General features: G+C 50.1%; 8 protein-coding genes across 8 annotated transcripts; 4 read left to right on the forward strand and 4 right to left on the reverse strand.

Annotated features, from left to right (window-relative positions):
• Nucleotides 1–1774: 1774 nt before the first annotated feature.
• Nucleotides 1775–3004, forward strand: N7515_001236 (aromatic ring-hydroxylating oxygenase subunit alpha; the record flags this gene model as incomplete). Its single annotated transcript, XM_056661980.1, has 2 exons — nucleotides 1775–2472; nucleotides 2524–3004. 2 exons carry the CDS (start codon nucleotides 1775–1777, stop codon nucleotides 3002–3004), a joined length of 1179 nt encoding a protein of 392 aa, XP_056524093.1.
• Nucleotides 3005–3810: 806 nt separating this feature from the next.
• On the forward strand, nucleotides 3811–6159 carry N7515_001237 (putative C6 transcription factor; the record flags this gene model as incomplete). Its single annotated transcript, XM_056661981.1, has 5 exons — nucleotides 3811–3872; nucleotides 3935–4046; nucleotides 4109–4610; nucleotides 4678–5591; nucleotides 5641–6159. The coding sequence occupies 5 exons, from the start codon at nucleotides 3811–3813 to the stop codon at nucleotides 6157–6159; spliced, it is 2109 nt and encodes a 702-aa protein (XP_056524094.1).
• Nucleotides 6160–6625: 466 nt separating this feature from the next.
• Nucleotides 6626–7291, reverse strand: N7515_001238 (Oxoglutarate/iron-dependent dioxygenase; the record flags this gene model as incomplete). Its single annotated transcript, XM_056661982.1, has 1 exon — nucleotides 6626–7291. The coding sequence occupies one exon, from the start codon at nucleotides 7289–7291 to the stop codon at nucleotides 6626–6628; it is 666 nt and encodes a 221-aa protein (XP_056524095.1).
• Nucleotides 7292–7930: 639 nt separating this feature from the next.
• Nucleotides 7931–9756, reverse strand: N7515_001239 (uncharacterized protein; the record flags this gene model as incomplete). Its single annotated transcript, XM_056661983.1, has 6 exons — nucleotides 7931–8691; nucleotides 8747–9172; nucleotides 9227–9309; nucleotides 9363–9476; nucleotides 9532–9602; nucleotides 9649–9756. The coding sequence occupies 6 exons, from the start codon at nucleotides 9754–9756 to the stop codon at nucleotides 7931–7933; spliced, it is 1563 nt and encodes a 520-aa protein (XP_056524096.1).
• A 2545-nt stretch (nucleotides 9757–12301) lies between these two features.
• N7515_001240 (arylsulfotransferase family protein) lies at nucleotides 12302–14171 on the forward strand (the record flags this gene model as incomplete). Its single annotated transcript, XM_056661984.1, has 2 exons — nucleotides 12302–12796; nucleotides 12861–14171. The coding sequence occupies 2 exons, from the start codon at nucleotides 12302–12304 to the stop codon at nucleotides 14169–14171; spliced, it is 1806 nt and encodes a 601-aa protein (XP_056524097.1).
• Nucleotides 14172–14991: 820 nt separating this feature from the next.
• N7515_001241 (uncharacterized protein) lies at nucleotides 14992–15418 on the reverse strand (the record flags this gene model as incomplete). The annotated part of the gene is made up of 2 exons (XM_056661985.1): nucleotides 14992–15169; nucleotides 15390–15418. The coding sequence occupies 2 exons, from the start codon at nucleotides 15416–15418 to the stop codon at nucleotides 14992–14994; spliced, it is 207 nt and encodes a 68-aa protein (XP_056524098.1).
• A 1853-nt stretch (nucleotides 15419–17271) lies between these two features.
• On the reverse strand, nucleotides 17272–17832 carry N7515_001242 (gamma-glutamylcyclotransferase family protein; the record flags this gene model as incomplete). The annotated part of the gene is made up of 1 exon (XM_056661986.1): nucleotides 17272–17832. One exon carries the CDS (start codon nucleotides 17830–17832, stop codon nucleotides 17272–17274), a length of 561 nt encoding a protein of 186 aa, XP_056524099.1.
• A 368-nt stretch (nucleotides 17833–18200) lies between these two features.
• Nucleotides 18201–20371, forward strand: N7515_001243 (uncharacterized protein; the record flags this gene model as incomplete). Its single annotated transcript, XM_056661987.1, has 4 exons — nucleotides 18201–19229; nucleotides 19340–19399; nucleotides 19461–19697; nucleotides 19754–20371. The coding sequence occupies 4 exons, from the start codon at nucleotides 18201–18203 to the stop codon at nucleotides 20369–20371; spliced, it is 1944 nt and encodes a 647-aa protein (XP_056524100.1).
• Nucleotides 20372–20896: the final 525 nt, after the last annotated feature.

Consider the following 20896-nt stretch of genomic DNA (forward strand, 5'->3'; position numbering starts at 1 on the left):
TAGCCCTGAACACATCTTTGATTCATTACGAGTGACTGGTCTACACTCAAAAATATTTTTTCTTTGACCTTTAAGCACTTCTTAAGAACTCACGCAGTCGTGCTTCCCCTTTAGCGTAGACTCTCCAACTGAGAGAAGGGCATGGTGACTTTGGGTAATATACCAAATCGCCGATGATCTCCCAGTCTACCTGCAACCGGAGTTTCCAATGATTGTCAATTACATGACAGGAAGCCTTCAATCCGATACCTAATTTGCGCAATTCGCTTGTTGAACGAAAGACTTCTTACCCAAAGCTAAGGGCTGTCTCAACGAGAGGTACTCACAGGAGATAGAAATCTTGAAAGATTGGACAAATAACGCCCTCTGAATGTATGTTCTTTTGGGTGGTGTTGATTGCATGCTGCAGGGTAGTTTGATCACATTCCCCAATGTCACTGTAACCATGGACAAACTAAGCTGATCCCGTCAGTTTTTCTACGTACAACTGCAGCTCGGTGAAGGGTTCGGCTAATATCTCACTTCGGACATGCGGTGGCTTCTTGCGCCTGGTCTCGATCCTAGGTTAGGATTGCGCTCATCGTACCTAGGTGCAAAGCATCGATAGTTAGTCCGGGTGGCTATTCTGTCATGTGCCGGGATTGTAATTATGGGTGTGATTGAAGTCTGCTGAGGCACACGTAGCCTCGAGGTCCGGACTATGTTTATGTTTTCGAGTCAACAGGGTGATACAGACAGGGGATGAGCGTGGACATAGGTACGAGAAAGACGAAAGGCTGGATTGCTCGCCCTTCTTTTTCTTCCTGACTGATGTTTTGATTGTTAGATTGTGTTCTCCTCAGAATTGTGTGACTGTGTCTATGTGCTTCTTAGTTCTTGCCTAGGTCTTCAGGAGATGATGTCGACTCCCATCTTCCACCCATGCGGCGCGAGTGTTTTATTGAGCACAGATTGTCCCGTCTTGGAATCAAAATCCCGGTGGCAGAACAGGTTTGATCACAAGCTACTTCTAGCGTCCGACAGGTGTCTCATCATAATTGAGTTGGTCTACCTGCATGGTCCCCAATCTGACAGGATATACCTGAGATCTCAGCTGCGTCCTGCGACGCAAGCTCAAGCCGTACATAATCTTGAGTTGCCGGCAGATGATGCCGGAGTCAAGACTCCTTTGGGCCTTCAAGCCGGAATTCCGTTGACAAAGATGGACCGGTCATGTGATCGGCTGGGATTGACGTGTGCGGGGGAATGGCCTTCAGACATCGTATCTTCCGTTCAACGCATCGTCATACGAGTGTAGTAAGTTATAGATTATGATAGGGGAAATGATTGACTTGGACACCTCTAAGGCTCTCCGCTCTAGGAGGAGCCGACAAGAATTGGACTTGTTCTGTTCTATCTTTCACCTCGACCTCATCGTCACTGCAAGATTAAGCCCGGGTCAGGAACTGTATAATCCGAGTGGCTTTCACCAAGCGCGGTAATCTCACCCGTCAGCCGTCGGTCCGCTCTGATTGTCAGACTCTTAACACATCATTCTGCTAATTGGATCGGTCGATGAACGGCTGAGGCTCCGCTCCGATCCTGTGATCGGCGGAGATCTATACAACCGGCATCAGCATAGGAGGTGTGAGCTCATGATCACGATAGCTGTCGTACTATATAGCTCACGCTCGTCAGTGCCATGATTTTCTGATAGGTTCTACAAATTAAAGACGAAACTCTTAGGCTTCATTTACCTTCTTTCACGCCTTGAACTTGTCCTACGATATTCAGAATGTCCACGCAAACGGAGGCATCTTATGTCCCTACGTTGCCTGCCTCGTGGTATTCCTCGCACGGCATCTATGAACTCGAGCGACGCGCGATCTTCTCTCGAAAGTGGCTTCTTACTACACACAAGCTGCGATTCCCCAAAACTGGTGACTGGCTCCGCTACAACATTGCCGGCTACGCTTTCATCCTGGTGAAAGACCGTGAGGGGAATATCAACGCATTTCACAACGTATGCCGACACCGGGCTTTCCCAGTGGTCACCGAAGAAGGTGGCACGTCTAGAATTTTCTCTTGCCAATATCATGGATGGTCCTACGGCCTCAATGGCAAGCTTGCTAAAGCGCCCGGTTATCAGGAAGTGGAAGGGTTTGACAAGAGCAAGAACGGCCTCCTGCCGATACATGTTCACATCGACATCAACGGCTTTATCTGGCTTAACCTGGATGCTGGCGAAAAGCCTGAGACCTCGTGGGAAGACGACATTGCCGAGATTGGTCTACAGTCGTGCTTCAAGGACTTCAGCTGGGAGGACTACAGTTTCGACCACACTTGGGAGCTGACCGGAGAGTACAACTGGAAGGTACTGGCCGACTACTCCAGCACTGTTGTTTACAGTACGAAGTCGACACCCGATCAGATTGCCAAGGACCTGAAGAGTGCGACGACCTATTATTTCCCTAATGCTTCCATGACCGTCTTGTGAGTCCATTGTACCTTCTGCTGTCCAGTTAATGCTGACCGTATATGTAGGCCGAACTTATTCATAATGCAGCGATTTATTCCTACCAGTCCTACCACATGCTCAACCCGGTATGAAGTCTACCGCAGAAAGAGCTCTAGCGATGAGGACTTCGAGTTGATTAACCAGGTGCACAACCGCCTTATGACCGAGGTCCATGGTCGTTGCGTCGAAACTCAGAGAAACCTCGACCTGGGGGTCTTTGTTAGCGACGAGCCCCACCCCCATATGGAGAAGGGCTTGGTCTCCTTCCAGGCCATCGTCCATGATCTGATCGTGGCGCACCAGAAGCGGGAAGAAGATACCGGGGAGGAAATCTGGCCTGCGCGACAAAAGCTCCCCTTGGAAGCAGCAGTCAGCAAAGAGGACATGGACTTCTGCTCTAAGCTGACCAGCAATGAATCGGCTGCCAAGGCCGGTTGTTGCGGTGGAGGGTGTGGCGGTGGACCTCCAACTCAGCCAGCGACTGCCCCCGAGACGAGGGTGTATTAGGCGACGCTTGGTCCGCAGATTGGAGTACGATTTATGGTTTCCAGGGTTGATATAGGTATTCTTGAGTCTTTCATGTCATGTTTGTTCTCGCCTTTATGCATACATATCACGCGCCATCATTTAGCTTATTTATTTACGAATTGAAGCTTTGTACTTGGTCATGATTACCGTACATATGTGACTATATCCATCACAAGACATCTGACTCGAAATATGCTTAATGCAGTAGAAAAGACATCGAGGTCATGTGAACATGTTACATGTCCCTTTTGAGACAGCCCCGCATTAGATTAAGATCCCGGCCAATCAGAGAGCTACAACCTTATTATCTTGGATGCCGGATGATGCTGGCATCAAGCAGCCTAAGGCATCGATATAAATAGCATCAAGTCAAGCAAACATCTCACTCCAGTTAACTCGCTATTGGTAGTCGTAGGTGGACGTGATCCGCCAAAATTGGGAGGTGCGTTCAGAAAGATATGAAAGACGCTGGTCACAGAGGTCAGGATAATTTAACCTTTTTAAGCTCAACTCCCAGACTTAAGTCTAGATTCCAAGGTCGGGGGGGGGGCTGATTCGCTGAAGGAAAGAATAAGAAATTCAATTTTGCCCAAATTGCATTTATGCCCCTCCAGTATGCGACTATGCTCCATTTTTATTACCTTATCTACTGACTATCTCCTGATCTTTTGGTGGCCATGACTATACTATTAGGGCGCTTTGGTCCATACCCCGCAGCCGAATCTCAATCCCCTTCGCGCCCTTCCCCAAATTCTCTTTGCCCCTTCCCTACATCATAATTTAAGATGACTTCACGAGAGAATGCTCGTGGCAGACTGCGTTCCCATGAAGCCTGTCTCAACTGCAGGTAGGGTACTACTGGGCAGATGCACACAGCTCTTTCCTAGGTATCAATCTGATGTCATACAGGAGAAAGAAGATCCGATGTCCGGCCGAGAAACCGGCTTGTTCCAGCTGTGTTCGATTAAATCAGACGTGCCTCTATACATCAGTACCGAGAGGTTCAAGAGGAGCGCAGTCTGTAGGTGTCGGTCTGTGGCTATCCAGGGCTGATCATTGACCTCTTGCTTTTTGTTTGTTTAGGACGACAGGCTCGCATTTCTGGAAGAGAAGGTAAACCTCATTTTAAGTGGCACCAGACCTAGCCAATCGATTCGATCAGACCAGCTGCCAGAGGCGAAAGGCAATGGAAATCCAGAAACATCATACCCTACAGAACGGCGACCATCCATCGAACCGACAGGCACGACCAAGGATCAGATGTTCCTTGGTCTTGGCTATGAAGACCAGATATCCCATCCCTCCTCGTCTGCGATCGCCAAAGCCATCGACCTTTATTTCGAATACTGCCATCGACAACCAATTTGGTGTTTCGAGCGTGAAGAGATCGCAGACCCGAGCTATCTGTCAGAGGAGCTCGTCTGTTCTCTCCTCGCCTTGACTTCTCGATTCTCCCGAGATCGCGATCACCTACGACACTATGGCGATAGTGCCAGAAGTCTGATCATGCTTCGCATGGCTAATGGCACGGTCGAGCTCGAAACGATCGAGAGTCTCTGCCTGCTTTCATATTCCTCTTTCCTCGGTACGGTACTCAAACATCAGCTGAAGACGTCTGCCGCCATGGTGTATATATACTGACCTAATTTTAGATGGCAACATACATCTTGGCCGCTTCCATCTTGGTCTCGCTCTGCATCTTTGTCGGTCAGCAACCCTAGATCTCGAATCGAGTTATGGCGGCGAAGGTCCCATAAACGAACGAAAGAAGCGCCTATACTGGAGTCTACAGTGCTTGGAGCAATATTATGGGCAGCAAAATGGGTATCTCTGTGTACCCTCGGAATTGATGCGCACATTCTTCGTTACCTCCCAGAGCGACCGCGCAACGCAAGATGGCACTGAAATAAACCCACCACCGCTACCTAGAGATGACCTTGGCTGCACGAAATTCTCCGATACAGGAATTTGGAGTCTAGCGGCCCACTTTGGCTGGGTATGGAGCCGGGTCCGAAGATACGTCTCCGAATGTGCTCGGAACAGACTTAAAGAGCCCTGGCGACACGATTCCATGTACTCCATGATACTTTCCGACCTTACAGAAATCGAGAACAAGCTTTCCCAGTGTCATCGATATGACTCCGTTAAATTCTACGAGCGGACGGCAGAGCAACTGAAAATCAACCGGAAATACTGGACTCCGTGGTTGAAGCTTCAGTTCACGTATCATTCCATTATGACCGTTTTGAACCACCCCTTCCTCTATATTGTGGCATCGCAATACAACGAAAATCTAGCAATCCCGAACACATTCTGGAGACGATCATCTGAGTTAGTGCTGTTGCACGCTACATGGGTTGTTCGATTGATAGATATGATAACTGAAAAGAAATTCCGACTGATCGATCCATTTTTTGGACACGTCGCGGCCATGGCTGCTACAGTACATCTGTACTACTGCTGTGCTGCGGACGCTCGATTGAAGTACAAATCCAAGGTTGATTTCACGAAATGCAGAAGGTTCCTGAAGAGCTTTGTATCCTTCTCTCCTGCTTGTCACATTTTGGTGAGTCTCGTGGGGTCACTAGCTGCTGCCGATACTGACGGAGACGCAGGATCAAACACTGGACAAAATGACTCGCATTGCGTCTGGTTCGGAAAACATCGATTACGACTGGGAGCCCGAGAAAATTCATCTCAGTATCCCTCTTATGTGGGATGTTCTTCAGGTCAACTGCAAGCCCAAACCACATGAAGTGTCCACGGGCGGCTTATTACATCCCTCATTGACACCAACGGTTTCTACGGAAGAGGAGGAGGATAACCCGGCCTCCACTGTGGAGGTCATTGTTGCAATATCCCCGAATGTTACTGTGAATACTGCGGACGGTGGACTAGCTGCTCACATGCCACCAACCATGCCGCGCGTATCCTCCGCGCCCGCTTCTCCCGACATGGACCTTGCAGAGAAACTCCTGGCCCCTGCAGACAGTTTAATGACCAATACACCCTGGCTATGGGCGGATCCCTCGCAGTTTGTCGATATGGAGAACAGCCTGGGATATCCAGATTCGGAATCCGGTCTGGGGAACATTGATGGGTTCTCAACTTGGTGGGACTTTGGAAACTTATAGGAGTATAATATGTTCATTGACTTCTACCGCGGACTTACTGTCTTCTCAGGCCGTAACTCTCCTCTGTTTTGCCTCCCGCTGCCCTTTGCCGAAGCCCTATGCGGAAACACACAAGCCCATTGCAGGAACTCACCTAACAAACCGCAAGTGAAGATCAGATGTCCAAGCCTTGTCCATCAAGCTCTGCCGCAGTGATCGCTTTCAGCCTCTGTTCTCTGTTGCAGAGCCACGAGGCTTCATTTTATGCCGCTTTCGGTAAACTGAGCCCCGGTCATCATCGGGTACTTCTTCACTGGCCCCTGAATACAAGAATCCTTGCATGCTGATTGAAGTGAGCAATGCTGTATCGGTCACCAAAATAGCCACCGGGCTCTTCAGACGATTTTAACCCGATGAAAGGTCGACTTGAGCAGTCATCCGATCGCAACCAAGCAATTCACCAATATTACACACGATCTCTCCAGTCCTAGCCTCCACGGTACTCCACTTTGGTCCATCCGTGTCCGATGCCGAAATCAATGCCGAGATCCTTTACAGCCTCGCGACCAAGACAAATCCCATCTTTCTGCAAGACTAAGGCCAAATAGCCCCAATCAGCATGTGCCCCAGCGCGATGATAAACCCCGCCATCCGGCGCCTCCGGGAACGCAAAGTAATGCAGTAGACGCATAGTGGTCTGCGAGTCCGGCCATGCTATACCATGGCACTCGATCATGAACCTTTCCGGGAATCCCAAACCGCGAGCGAAACACCGCATCAAACATTCCGATACTTGCCGCACGCGATCCATGAAATCCAGCGAGACAGCCCGAAAGTCAGGCAGGTCGTCGTACTTGACCCAGTGGTCATTCATGGCCTCACCGAACTGCAGCTGGTAGGACTCTTTGTAGTCGGGCTGTCCGGTAGACAGACGAATCTGTGAGTTCTTTTCCCAGCCTACATTGTTTGCATTCCATGGCACGGTTGCTTTAATATCTTCGGGCAGATCGAAGAACCTCCTTAACATGTCAAACATGGATTCGACGTTTGCTTTGGAGATACCGTGCTCGATCAAGGCGAAGAAGCCCATGCTCTGGGCGGCTTGGATGACTTCATCCGTTTTTCCGTCGATACGGTCCTCGAGATTGTGCATCGAGATGTATGGAGTGACTCGGTCGATGTATCTGGTCCGAGGTCCCAATTTTGGCTCCTTCTGCTAACAAATAATAGGAGGCTTTTGATATCTGTTTCTTTGAACGTATCCGATATAATGTAGGTCCTTCTTTGATGGGAGCAAGATTGCAACAGTCCACCTACCTAGTTAAGCGTCAACCGTGACCAATCCGACGAGGGCCAACTCCGCTGAGGGCCGAATTCAGTTCACCGAAAGCGCCTGGCTTGTACGAAACGCACACCTCGTGAGATCTAGTGTGACAAGATACTTCCGTGTCGAAGCTGCGTCATGAATGGTACTTCCTACACTCGATCGGATGCTGCAAAGTCAAAGGGCGGGCTGAACAGGGCACACCCCTCCCATTCTAAAGCCTGATTGTCCGATGGTCTGTTAACCTCGATATAGTAATGTCAGACTCAACGGCGGGTATCATATTCTCATTCAGTATCAGTATGTCCAGAGATCTATTAAATGCCATATATATGCATACGCAAAATGATGGGGTGGCGCTTTTCCCAATATGTGAACTGTGTGTGCAATCGCAAAGCTTCCAACCGATAGGCTGCAAGACTTATCCAAAAATATCAAGAACATAGTCAGGAGGAAGAATGTGAGGCTTTAGTCAACCTTGCGAACTTGGGTCACAGGGGCCCGGTATACTCGGCGGCCGTGCACAATGTACAAAACAATTGCAAAGATCACCACAGCTCCGAACACAAGGATAGACCAATTCATATCCACCGGAGTTGGGTTGTTGGCAGTCGGGAAGAAGGTGAAGATGATGGCAAAGCAGAGCCAAGCCAGAGAGAACACGTTGATCGGCAGTCCCAGCGCGCCCAGCGAGAAGCGCGACGGAGGAATGCCAGATGGTTCGAAACGGACCCGAATAACGGCAGCAATCGGCAGGATATAAGTGGTGAAAAGAGCAGCGATCATGACGGATGCGACAGCGTTGAAAGCGGCGGTGGAGCCGATGTTGATCAAGCTCAGCAGTACGGTGATAATGGTCGACACCAACACGGAACAGACGGGAATCTGGGTGTTGCGGTTAACGTGTGCCAGATGCTTAGAGAATGGCAGGGCATCATCACGGGCGAAGGCGAAGGTCTGGCGAGAGGCGGTGGCCAAGATACCAATGGCGCTGCAGACTTCCATGATCAGAATAATAGCAGCCACTCCATTGGTGGCAGCGACGGAGCCGGTCGCGTGATTGACAGCCGGGATGAATGAGAATCCACTCGCCGGGTTCAGCACATCTGCTATATTGCCCATGTTGTACAGCAGTGTAACCAACATGATGAAACCAAGGGAGCCATTGATCAACGCGGTCGAAACCATGCACCAGGGCACAATTAAGGCAGCGTTCTGAACCTCCTCAGCTGCTAGATGTTAGCCATACGCACTCATAGCCGAAGGTGTGTCGCTTTGACTTACCCATATGTGTAGCGGCATCTGGGCCTGTCCAAGAGAAAATTGGTGTCAACTGGCCCACCAAGCAGGCGAGGCCCATGCTCGACCATCCGCCGGAGTTGGTGAACTCCTTCCAGACAGACTCCCCAGATGCCTGTGGCTGGTCTGGAGACATAACCCACATCATGACCATGACCGCAACGAATCCAAAAATGTGAATGGCGAGGATGAGGCCTTCCATGGGAGGTAAGATTTTGTAGCCCCAGGTGTTCACCACGGTGCCGATGACGGCGATGGCAATGGTGAATAGTGTACCGTGCCAGCGTTCGTAGGTGTACAGCCAACCGTCGGGACCCGAGTAGTTATAAACCAGCAGCCCTTGAATCAAAGTACCGCAAAGGTAACAGATACTGGCAAAGGCGGCCTGCCAGCCCAGCACCGAAAGCCATCCTAGGATTGAATTAGCGCAATGTATCGCCGAGTGGGTAGGAGGTATTGGCTAACCGGTAAGATAGCTGAGGAATCGTTGGTATTTCGGCCAGGCGAATTCACTGACCCAGTGGTACTGTCCACCAGACGTTGGGGAGCTATCCAGCGGTTAGTCTATATTCCAACCATGTCCCTGGATTCCAAAACTCACATGGAGGCGATCTCGGCCATGGAAATCACGGCGCAGAAGAAGCCCACAAACGAGGCAATATAGACGTAGACCATGCCGGCCGGACCGCCATCAATCAGACCGTAGGTACTCGTGCTGCGTATACTCCATTATTCCCGTCCTTTTCTCGCGGTCGCGCGTCCCAACTTACAGCAGAATCGACTCCCATGTTGCCATCAACGTCGTCGTCAATCCGAAAATGGAATAGAAACGGAAATTCCTCTATCGCTGATCAGTCTTGGCCCGAAAACAATGGTTCGCGACATACCTTGAGCTGTTGGGTCTTTCCCAGGCGCTGCATATCCCAGTCATCCTGGGTCGTCGCGCCAACCCCAACTTCCTGAGAGATCATCTCCTTATCCACACTTCTCGTCATAATTGAGGTAATATCAAGCAGAGAAAGAAGAGAAGGAAAGGAGAAGATTCGAACCCAAAGCCGATTGATAGGTGCCAATCATAGGGGAAAGAACAGATGAAGGCGGGAAACGAGGCATCCACCGAGTGGAGCTTGGAAGAAGTTTAATCTGTGAACGTGCGCGACGAGAGTCACGAGATTTTCGTGCCTTTTCACTTATGTATACAATGTTTTATCAACCTTCCTAATGTAGGGTAGGATCTGCCATGCATGTAAGTATGCATAGTATCATCTAGTTACGTTACATGGAAGTACTCCGTACTACTACTGTAGGTACAGTAGAGTAGAAAAGTACCCCGGAGAATGTATCCGCTAAGCGGGATTTGGTCCGGTCCCCCAAATAGTCAAACAATTCATTTCATTGCGTCTCCACTTCTTAAGTAAGCTTAGCATCGATTGGCTTGAAACGACGCCCCACTGCTGATAGGCAGGATTTCTTGGATTTTCTTCACACCATCCCGCACGAACCCCTGTCAAAAGACCTCCAAAAGGCTCCAATAAGCTGGCCTAATAACCGGAATCCGCCGGAAGAGAATCGTGCACACAGTACTGTGTACATTGTACGGAGTACTCAGTCTCAGGTACTCCGTACAAGCCGGTGGAAAGTGGAAGTACATTCAATTACTGCAAATTCACTTCGCTACATCGATGTCCACAAATTCCACAAATAATCGATACTTTGGATGAGAACGATTAGGTTTGCGCCTTTCCATAGCGTACTGAATTCCTTCAATTCAATATTGTTCGGGGCCTCATGCCATATCAGAAACTACTGCAGCCACCTACGAAGTCCATGCACACCCCTGTCTCCTTGCCCAGTGACCTACCACCTTTCTATGCGACATTTCGACAATATACCAAGTGGCTTGGATTATGGCCCTAACATAATGCCAGAGAGGTTCAGGTGCAAAGGAACCTTGTATTAGGGAGTTTCTGCACCGACATTTTTTGTGTAAGTGCATGTGCATCCAGCCTAATTAGGGTTAGCGCCTCCGAATTAGGTAGGCGGAAATTTCTTAGCGTGCATCTCATATGCATGCCTTGCATCTGACATTCATACGGAGATGCACGCTCAAATAGGAATGGCCAGTAAAATATGACACCGCCATACGGTAATAAAAATTGGCTATGTCAGCAGCTGAGGGTTCCACGTGATAGATAACCCTAGGTCGGGCTCTACGCACCTAGTAATCTCCAAAATATATATCTTCACTAAGGCATCGCCCTTTTTCATCTGATCATGGACCCAAACAAGGCAAAATTCTGGGTTTTGTACCAAATTCCACGAGTTTTCCCTATCTTCAACCTCGCCAATGCCACCTCCATCATATAACCATCGCCCCCTTCTCGAACCAGCGCTTCATATTTCGCCGCAGCCTCCGACCGCGAGCACCATCTATCCCTTTTAGGATTAGGCCATGTACGACCCATACCGATGCCATCCCAAATAGGTTTAGATCAAATGGCCGGACCCCGTGATCTGCCTCCTTCCTAATAGGGTTTAGCCTAGGATATAGCCGGCAGTATCGGTGCACATGCACTTACATCTGGAAAGTGGAGAAAAAACTGCAGAAACTCCCTATTGAATGAAAGACCATGGACGAGAGTCGGGATTGCGATGGAGAATTAGTTTTTGACTTCCGGGGCAGAATATACGAGACTAAGCCTTTGGTTTTAACGCCAACAGGCAGAGAAGTCTCCAGCCCCTGACTTGTTTGATGTAGATTTTTGTGGCGTCTTGGGTTGTAGGTTCGTGTCTGCATCATCTACAGTCTACATGTAGACCTGAATAGAAGAGGACGAGGGTCCATACAACATTTGAAACGATTGACGACAGGTGATGAACCACCTGGGCAGGTTGAACCATGTCCACATGGCCAAGCGTAAACCAGTCTATGACTCTACCTACACAGTATGTATTGCAAGACTGACCGAGTCTACAGGTATGTTGTTGCTGTATGTTGTACTGTGTACTGCATAGGTGGAGCTGGTTAGCTGGGATGGGATGTCACATGAGTGAACCAGCCACATATCACTGCCACATCTGAAAGTCATGACCTGTGGCGGGTCGCAGTGCGTTCCTCCCTCCAAGGAGACCAGACAGCATTTCTTCCCATTCGACGGCGGGTTCAATCAAACAACGAAGCAATAATTGCCGCCGGTTAAACGTTAGCCGTTACCATCGCTTGTTGACGCGACGCGCAACCCTTTAGAAGGAGTTTGACCCACAGCAACCTTGGCAGCCAAAGATATCCTTATGGAGATGCCGCCAGCGACCGAATCAGCACACGTGTGTGCACACTCAGTTCCACTCTCCTTGAAGCCAAGACTCGAACGTTCGTCACAGCAAATAGTCTTTCGGATAGACGGAGACAGCGGGAACGGAGTGACCCATCCAGGAGAGGATGCAAATACTAAAAACCATGGCCTTGGCTGGGCCTACCTGCAGCGCAAGATTCCCTGCCATCTCTGTGCTCGAATACCTTGATTCATCCGCGATGCGCTAATGTTCCTGCGAACTTCTTCTGGCGTGCTTCGCGTAAGCTCATGGCTTCGCAGTAATCGTCTGCAGACGTGTCTATCCTTCCGATGCATCTCTCTGATTCTCGCCGCCATTGGAGCCCTGACACTATTCTATCTGTTTGCAGTCCCGCAACTTATCAGATTGCGACTGCGTGCCGGTCTCAGCTGGTATGACCTAGGAGGTCAGGGCTTTGGTCCGGACCGAAACTACCTCTCCTTCGATCAAGAGTCGCCAATCGTCGAAATAACTCCGCCTGCCGCAAAATGCGACCCCCGCTATACTTTCCTTGCACCGCGAGGCGATTCGGTTGCGCACCCCGGACCGATGATTTTGAACTCCGCCGGGGATCTGGTATGGACGAAATGGAATTCGGGAACCACACAAGATTTCAAAGTGCAGCGGTATAAAGGCGAGGAGTACCTCACCTACTGGCAAGGGGATACGGATGACAACTATGGACGAGGATCATGGTATATGGTAAGCCAAACCTGGAGCTACCACACTGCATTTCTGGTTCGCTAACTACCTTGTGCAATTACAGCTTGATTCAACCTATACTCCGAAATATGTGGTGTCGCCTATCGGCATGTATGATGGCGATTTGCATGATTTCCAGATCACTTCGAATGATACAGCTCTAATGATGATTTACGATCCCATCCCGATGGACTTGAGCTCTATCGGTGGCCCGGAACTGGGGTGGATGTACGATGGAGTGTTCCAGGAAGTCAACCTGGAGACGGGAGAACTGTTGTTTGAATGGCGCGTCTCCAACTACTATAACCCGAGCGATAGTTACGCTGCGATCGGAGACAGCGGCTATGGACGAACCTCGGGCTATGACCACTCGCATATCAACAGTGTGGACAAGGATGATCAGGGCCGGTACTTGGTCTCGATACGCCACCTTCATACCGTTGCATGCATCGATGGCACCACTGGCGACGTCCTTTGGTCACTGGGGGGGAAACGAAACGATTTTGCCGATGCTTCGCACGGGGCTGCCACAAACTTTTCATGGCAGCATGATGCTCGCTGGCGAGGACCCAGCCGCCTTAGCTTATTTGACAACGCAGCCAACAATAACGACAATCCCTCTGCAGTAAGCCGCGGGGTTATCATTGAATTGGACACTGAAGCGCGGAAGGCAAAGTTGGTGCAGTCTTTCTATCACCCGGACGACATGATGGCCGTTTCTCAGGGGAATTTGCAGCTACTGGACACGGGGAACGTGCTCGTGGGCTGGGGTCACTCTGCAGCGTTCACCGAGTTCTCTCCAGAGGGCGATGTTTTATGCAATGCCCACTTTGGCGCTTCTGCTTTCTTTACCTTTGGCCGCGTCGTCTCCTACCGAGTCTTCAAGTTCCACTGGGTAGGCCAGCCTCTCACAACCCCCGATTCTGCCTTCACGTCAGATAGTGTCTTTGTTAGCTGGAACGGTGCAACTGAAGTGGCAGAGTGGCGACTGGAGGCATGGAACGGTGAAAATCTCACCAATATGGTTTTCGCCGCTGTTGACCAGGTCCCATGCGACGGCTTCGAGACTGAGATTCACCTCAGCCCAGAAATTCATTCATTCTTCCGTGTTCGGGCAATCGATTCGAATGGGGGCAATCTCGGTGTAACGGAGATACTTCAGCGACCACCAGCATCCTCGTCGGAGAATTCTTCCATCAATTCGTGGACATTGGGGACCATTGCGCTTGTGATCTTTGTCTGCCTTGTTTGCGGCATATATCTGGCGGTTCACCGTCGACTTCGCCACAGCGCGGGATCCACTGGCCCCTATCGACTGTTGTCGCACGGGGATGAGGATGAGGGCCACGACGGACCCGATCGCCTACCGTTATAGGCTGCTGGCCATTCTGGACACCCTTTGAGTGTGATATTGTTGTTTGCAACATTCGAACTTGGACTAATATTGATTCCTTCCTCGGCGTCTTGATTCCCACGTCTCTGATCAGCGGCCGGCTGTTTATGTCTTCAATTAGTCCTGGCATGGCTCACACACATCTAACATAGCGTACTGCGCTTCACCTTGGATCTTGTCAAGGCCAATATGCTGCGTCACGAGACGCTCCTTCGGCACAGTCTTCATGTATCATCCTAACGTTTTATCGCCTTCCCCGGACCTTCTGGCAGATGGCTGATGCGCGCCGTCACCACCTCTGCAACTATGAAATTTCTGCAGTTTGGTCACGATCGTGAGTTCTATCTATATGCTATCCGACTGGGTGCTGGCGGGTCGATTCGTCCAGAGGGCGTCATGAGTAGTATCATCGACACAAATCCTTTCGACGATGTGCACAGCCACATGAGACAATTTAACAATGTAGAGTGTTGCAACTGCGATTTATGGGCTACGTATCCCAACCTCGATAACCCTGACCCAAGCTGCAGAGCCAACTTTACTCGCAGGCTGTCTTCTGGGTGGTGCAATGTGTTTGGTGATTGGCTCAGCCGATGTAGATCCACCATGCTAGGAGCCTTGGTCATGATGACCGGCGACGGGAGGTAACACTAACAGCATGCATATTTCTACAATCTCCACATATGGAGCTGTTCAATCCATGCGTCATTGAATGCCTACCTCTTCATCGGTACTGTGTACACCTGCTTCTTCCCTGTGATCTTCTTATTCTGCCCGGAGTGCAGCCCAGGGTAGTCGCATGCTAGAGAAGGTTGATCTGATCTTTGCCAAGGGCTACTTCGAGAAGATCATATATGTCCGTGCGGCCAACGGGCTGCCATCCTTGACTGACGAGATCGACCGTCCGCTGTGCAGTATAGATTTGCTCCTCCGACAATGGCGACCGAGGTGATAGTAGTGGCGGTAGCGATAATGGCGAGCTAGATAAGAGGCTAGGTACTAGGTAGGTACTGCCCGAGGATCGGGAGAATACCTATTGGAATGGATTGATCAGTTGAGTTCCAACCTAGGTTTCAATGGATGTCCTGGTTAGGCTGTTACATATATCCAATCCATACCAAGGTAGGTCAGAACTTGTGTATTCCATTTGAGCTAAAGTATCACAGGTAGGGTATTGCTGATTGGTACCTTCCAACGTACCCCGATTTGCTATCTATGATCAAGGCCATGATGAACCTAAATATGACTATCCTAGGTACTAACTAGTTAGTTAAGGTTCTTACCTCTAGGCACTTGATTGATCTCTACGAACCAAAAATGTAAGTAAAGTAAAAAGAAAACTCCGATAGGGGGAATCGAACCCCCGGCTGCCGTGTGAGAGACGGCGATGTTAGCCACTACACCATATCGGAGGGGGACAGCGAATTACTCTCTTAGGCTTAGTCTTGACCCCTTAGGTTTAGCGCCCTTTGTCCTTATGCCTCTCCGTGCGTGGTTCTATATAGTCCCCTGCTCTTCCCCCCTCCATCCAACAGCCCCAAATTTCTTTTTCGCCTTCTTTCTCCTACGCCTCGCAGGTGAGGCATTTTTGCCATTGACCCGGATCACCGAGCTCCTGAGCTCCGCCACCCCCTTTTCCATGTCTGACTGACTCGTCGGCTCCTCTGCGACCCCGCGTCTGCAATTCGAACTGCCCTCCCTCCTCCGGCCCTGTTTTCCTTCTCAGGCCCGACCATGGCGTCAGGTGTCAATGGGCCGACCTATATTTGGCTTCCGCGCATGCAGGCGCATTCGCCCTACACTCTTTCAGGATAATCATCCCTGCGCAGCGGGACTGCAAATCTGCCTTAGGGCCGACACACCGCGCGAGAGCCTTGTCGACCCTGGCTGATAGCGCTCGCCTCAATCTAAAACCGAAGATGACCGGATCGGATTACTCGGTTTAATAGGCTGATCAGACTGTCTCAGCCGTGAGTCGCGTCAGTCGGTTCTTGCTCAGTCAGCGCAGTTAAGTGACAAAATAGGGACAGTTTTTTTTTTTTTACGATGACTGTAATAGTTCACGGCGGTCATATCGGGGCCCAGGACGGCTTTCGGATCCACAAAGCGGCGGGGCGACGCCCTAGGCGGCGCGCAAACATCCTCTCCCCTCGATTTACACCAGTGTATCGCGCAATCTATTCCAGATATCTACGTCCCCATATCATCAAGGCGCCTTGTGACCGCATTACTTGGTTCCATTAGTGATTGGCATAGAGGACGAGATAGAAGGACAAGGAACCTATCATGCGGGCTGGAGATGGAGGGGGCATGTGTCTCCGTGCTGGTCCAGTTTTACGCGTTTTGTGTTCTGTCTCGAACCATGGAACGACTGGCTAGCAGAGCCCCTTCAAATCAGTGATAGTGACACTGGGTGCAGATGATGCGCAGACAGGCAGTTCTCCAGGAATAGCAGCATCGTTGTGGTATGATCTCGGGGACGCGGTCGCACGCATCTTTCGAGATCTGCGCAGTCCCCACCCCTGTCATCAAAGGAGCCTTGTGACCGAAATCCTCGTTGGCTTCGCGATTGATTGGCATAGAGGATGAGATGAACGGATAAAATACGGTTTATTCCTGCAACAGCAGCGTCATTCTGACTGGAGATAATGAAGAGGGCGTTTGTCTCCGTGATGCTCCGTCCTGCGCGTTTCGTCTTCTGTCCGTAGAATGACTGGCAAGCAGAGCTCAATCAACCCAGGGTGATAGCACTACGCGCAGACGATGCGCAGTCGTGCAGTCCGTTAGTAATAGTCACATCGTTGTGGTATTCTCTGGAGCTTCATAACCTGCGCTACAAAAATTAATCCATCAAAGATGCCAGTCAGTCGCTAGCATGGTTGATATGGTTTATTGTAAGGGACCACCATAGTTCAAGTCGGATTCAAGATATATATGCTCCACAATAGCTCTTCTGGCGCCTTGTCCAGTTGAATAGCTGTTCCATTCAGTGTTGACCACTGAACAGGGACAATATTGCCATTTCGACAGAATTTAATGTATTATCCACCTTACATTATGCTTTTCTTCGCATCGAGGTTTTTCACCGCAGCCACCTTCCCATTCTTTCCAACCAGACCCTCAGGTCAAATGTTCCATCGCTCAATTCATTCTGATCCCCTTTGAACTTGAATGTATACCCCACGTCGTCCGCAGGCTCCTTCCCATCAGTATAGCGGATGCGACAAGGGCCAGCTTGGTAGTTTTTTGTTTCATATGCCGCAAGCCTCTCCCCATGTTCAACCGTTTTAACATGATACACTGTGCCCTCGACCACGGAGTCTGGAGCGTCCAACAGTGCAGGGTATTGCCCCCACAACTTGCACTTATAGCCCGATAAACGTGCTGGGCGCAGCTCGGGCTCATTTTCCAACCCCAAAATTTCACGAACCATGGACGGGTCGGTCAACGTGCCATAGAAGAAATAGGGCCCAGTAGGTGCGTCGAACAGGTCCACGTACTGGGGTGGGTTTGGTGCTTGGAAGAAGTAATCCGAAGGGGCGGTTCTGAGTTTTAAGACGTAACTGGAGATTTTCGAGCCAGGAATTTCGGGTGGTGGTGGGGGACTGTTGAGATTCATCTGCTCTCTTGCACTATCCGACATGATCGAAGTTGAGTGGAAACAATTATACAAACCCAAATAGAGAAATAGAAGGGTATAAGTTCGGGTTAAGACTATAAGTCCAAGCACCTCAGCTAGTCAAATGGTACAAGCCCCAACCGATCATCAAGACCAGAATTTTCTCTGTAGAAAGCATTGCCAAATAAACATGCCTCTCTTCACAATAGCATGTATACTATTCCGACCAACGCCTTACGATAGGGAAATTACCGGGAAGGGAGATTCAATGATGGTTTATGATCCGAACGCGGACATGGGCTTCGGATAATACTTTCGCCGAAAGCTAGGTCAGCTGATAAGCTAGCTCAAGCACTGGCAATCCTAATCCCTATCTCCATTTCGACAACCTAATGGCTAATACCAGCCCCACCGATTACAAGAGACTCTTCTTGCAGGCCGAAGAGCATCAGAGACAGGAAGAGGAGAGACGGAAGCAGGCCGAAGAGCGAGAGAAGCAAGCCGAAGAGCGAGAGAAGCAGCAAAGAGAGCGCAACCGACGAACGACATTTGCAGAACTCTTACGCTTCTGCCACAGCTTACTTTCCCTACCGTTGAGAGTCGAAACACCATCTCGCTCCACTACAGGGAGCATACCTCCTCCCACCGGAAAATACTGTCCCACACGACTAGCACTATGGACCGATTGTTCAGCCCAACAGCAGAAAATATACAGCTCTGTGTGCAATTACCTCCAGCCAACCGAGGAAGCCGGAGCACGATTGTTTACCCCCTTGATTGCGCTTGAAGAGGATGCCAGACGATTCGGTCTCCGTCCAATTAGCAGTGAACAAGGTCTCGAGGACTACGAACGAACCGCCGTGGAAGATCATGTCCGTGATATAATTGTAGAGCTATGCAAAATCGACGCTGCTCGAGACGAGTTCGGACTTGGAGACGGAATCTGGTTCGACAATCACACCAACTCTTTCAATCCACGCGGCGGTAACGAGGCAAATGCAAACCAACCATCAGGCATACATCACCCCCGACCCGATCAGTTCTGTATCCACCGAGTCGACGGCAACACTAACACCCTCCTCACTACGGTTGAATACAAGCCGCCACACAAGCTTTCTGTCGAAGCCCTTCGCGTGGGGCTCAGGGAAATGGACTTATGGAAATGCATGGTCAGATCAAACAAAATCACGACGGATCACGCAGAGAAATTGAAATACAATGCAGAGCGACTCGTGTGCTCCGCTCTTGTCCAGGAATACCATGTGATGATCCAGGAGGGACTCGAGTACTCGTATGTCACTAATGGGATCGCTCGTGTCCTTCTCCGCGTTCCATACAACGATCCTAGCACACTGTACTACTTTCTCTGTGATCCCAACAGCGAGCAAAGTTTCCGACGACCTCCATCGCGGGGGTTCTGTGTCTGTGTTTGATGGCGTTCCGTTCGCCAGTTCGTGACCAGGAATGGAGAAATACTGCACAGTCGCGGCTTCCTTTGTGGACCACTAGCTTCGACCACACTTGTTCTCAGATCCCTAAGGAGGTCTTACAGCAAATCGCTCCGCACTCCGACAGTACCAACTCCGAATATGTAAGTCCAGAACCTGGTTCAGACTACTAACCATCATCGCCTCCACTGGAATCTCCAACAGCGGGTCGCCGAGTGCCCACGAGGTCTCAAGCCAGTTGTGCGCCCTCGGACGTCCGACACCGGACGCAGTCGCCAGAATCGTCAGGCTCCGACTCGAATCAAGCGACCGGGCGCAAACGGGGCTTCAGCCAAGTCACATCTTCCCCTTCCGCCCAACGAGCGGCTCGTCAACGCGAAACTGGGAGAGATCGAGGCAGCCATTCTAAACGCCATAATACACAATTTTGCACCCAGCGATGTTTATTAGGGCTGCAGACGGGAGGTATCCTGGACGACTGTTGTCCAAACGTGAAGCTCCATCGTCGGGGTCAAGATTTCATCAAACACACCATCAACTCGGAGGATTTGATGCGTTTACTAAAAGCACAACTAGATGAGAACATTGACCGATGCATCCCCCTTGGAAATTGCGGGGCATACGGTGCGCCGTTTAAACTCATTTGTGCTAAATATGGCTATGTTGTTGTTGGGAAAGGGACCACATCGGGCCTCTGGAAAGAAGTCTCCCGCGAAGCGCAGGTATATCAAATCCTACGAAAGGCTCAAGCATCCGCTGTGCCTGTTTTCCTCGGTACAATCGACTTAGCAAAAATTTATTTTCTTCATGGGGCTGGGGAGATTCGGCACATGCTCGTCATGGGCTGGGGAGGCGATAGCACCGCAACGATGGAGCTGACATCGGAGCTTCTCAACCATATTCACAAATCGAATAAGGAAATTAAAGCCTTGGGAATCGTCCACGAAGACCTTCGGCCTGACAATGTCCTTTGGAATAAAGAGCTCGGGCGGGCGTTAATCATCGACTTTCACCGATCTACATTGAGGTATCGGCCAGTTCCAAAGCGACCACGAGCAAAGCGGCAATTGTTGCGGACCGAGTCAGGAGATGCAAAGCGTTTACGTGTTCTTTGAGAGGCAGTCTTGAGGTTGTATTTTAATAGCCATCGCATACTACATTCTTGTGTATCCCGAATCAAGACGTGCAGGTGAACGATGAGTGGCGCCACCATCGGACAGGCATTGGCCAGGTGCTTGCATTCACCCTTCAAGCGCTGGTATATCATTAGGAAAAGCCTCAAGTTCGGAAGCCCGACTCGCATCATGATTCGGTGACGCCGAAGCATATGTAGAAGGAGCGCATTTCGCCTCGGAATAAATGGATGACGACGGAAATGTAGGTATCAAGAATAAGATAGCTAGTTTAATAGGTAGAAAGTGGATTTCCTTCTCACAACACACGAAAATGTTTTGCGTCTCCTGTCTCAACTTGACATAGTCGTCGTTCTGCTGCCCCGGTCGCTGCAGAGTCGGTCGACATTTCAAAGTAGAGCGGAGAAAGTCGATATCAAAGCACGCCCAAGCTCTTCACTCCAAAGGACATTGTCTCGTCTAAGGTCTTCATGTATGTGTCCCCATGAACCAAGACTTCCATAGCGC

This window comes from Penicillium bovifimosum, assembly GCF_028826915.1.
Source record: "Penicillium bovifimosum strain IBT 22155 chromosome Unknown utg000002l_segment0_segment0, whole genome shotgun sequence".
Classification (NCBI taxonomy): domain Eukaryota; kingdom Fungi; phylum Ascomycota; class Eurotiomycetes; order Eurotiales; family Aspergillaceae; genus Penicillium; species Penicillium bovifimosum.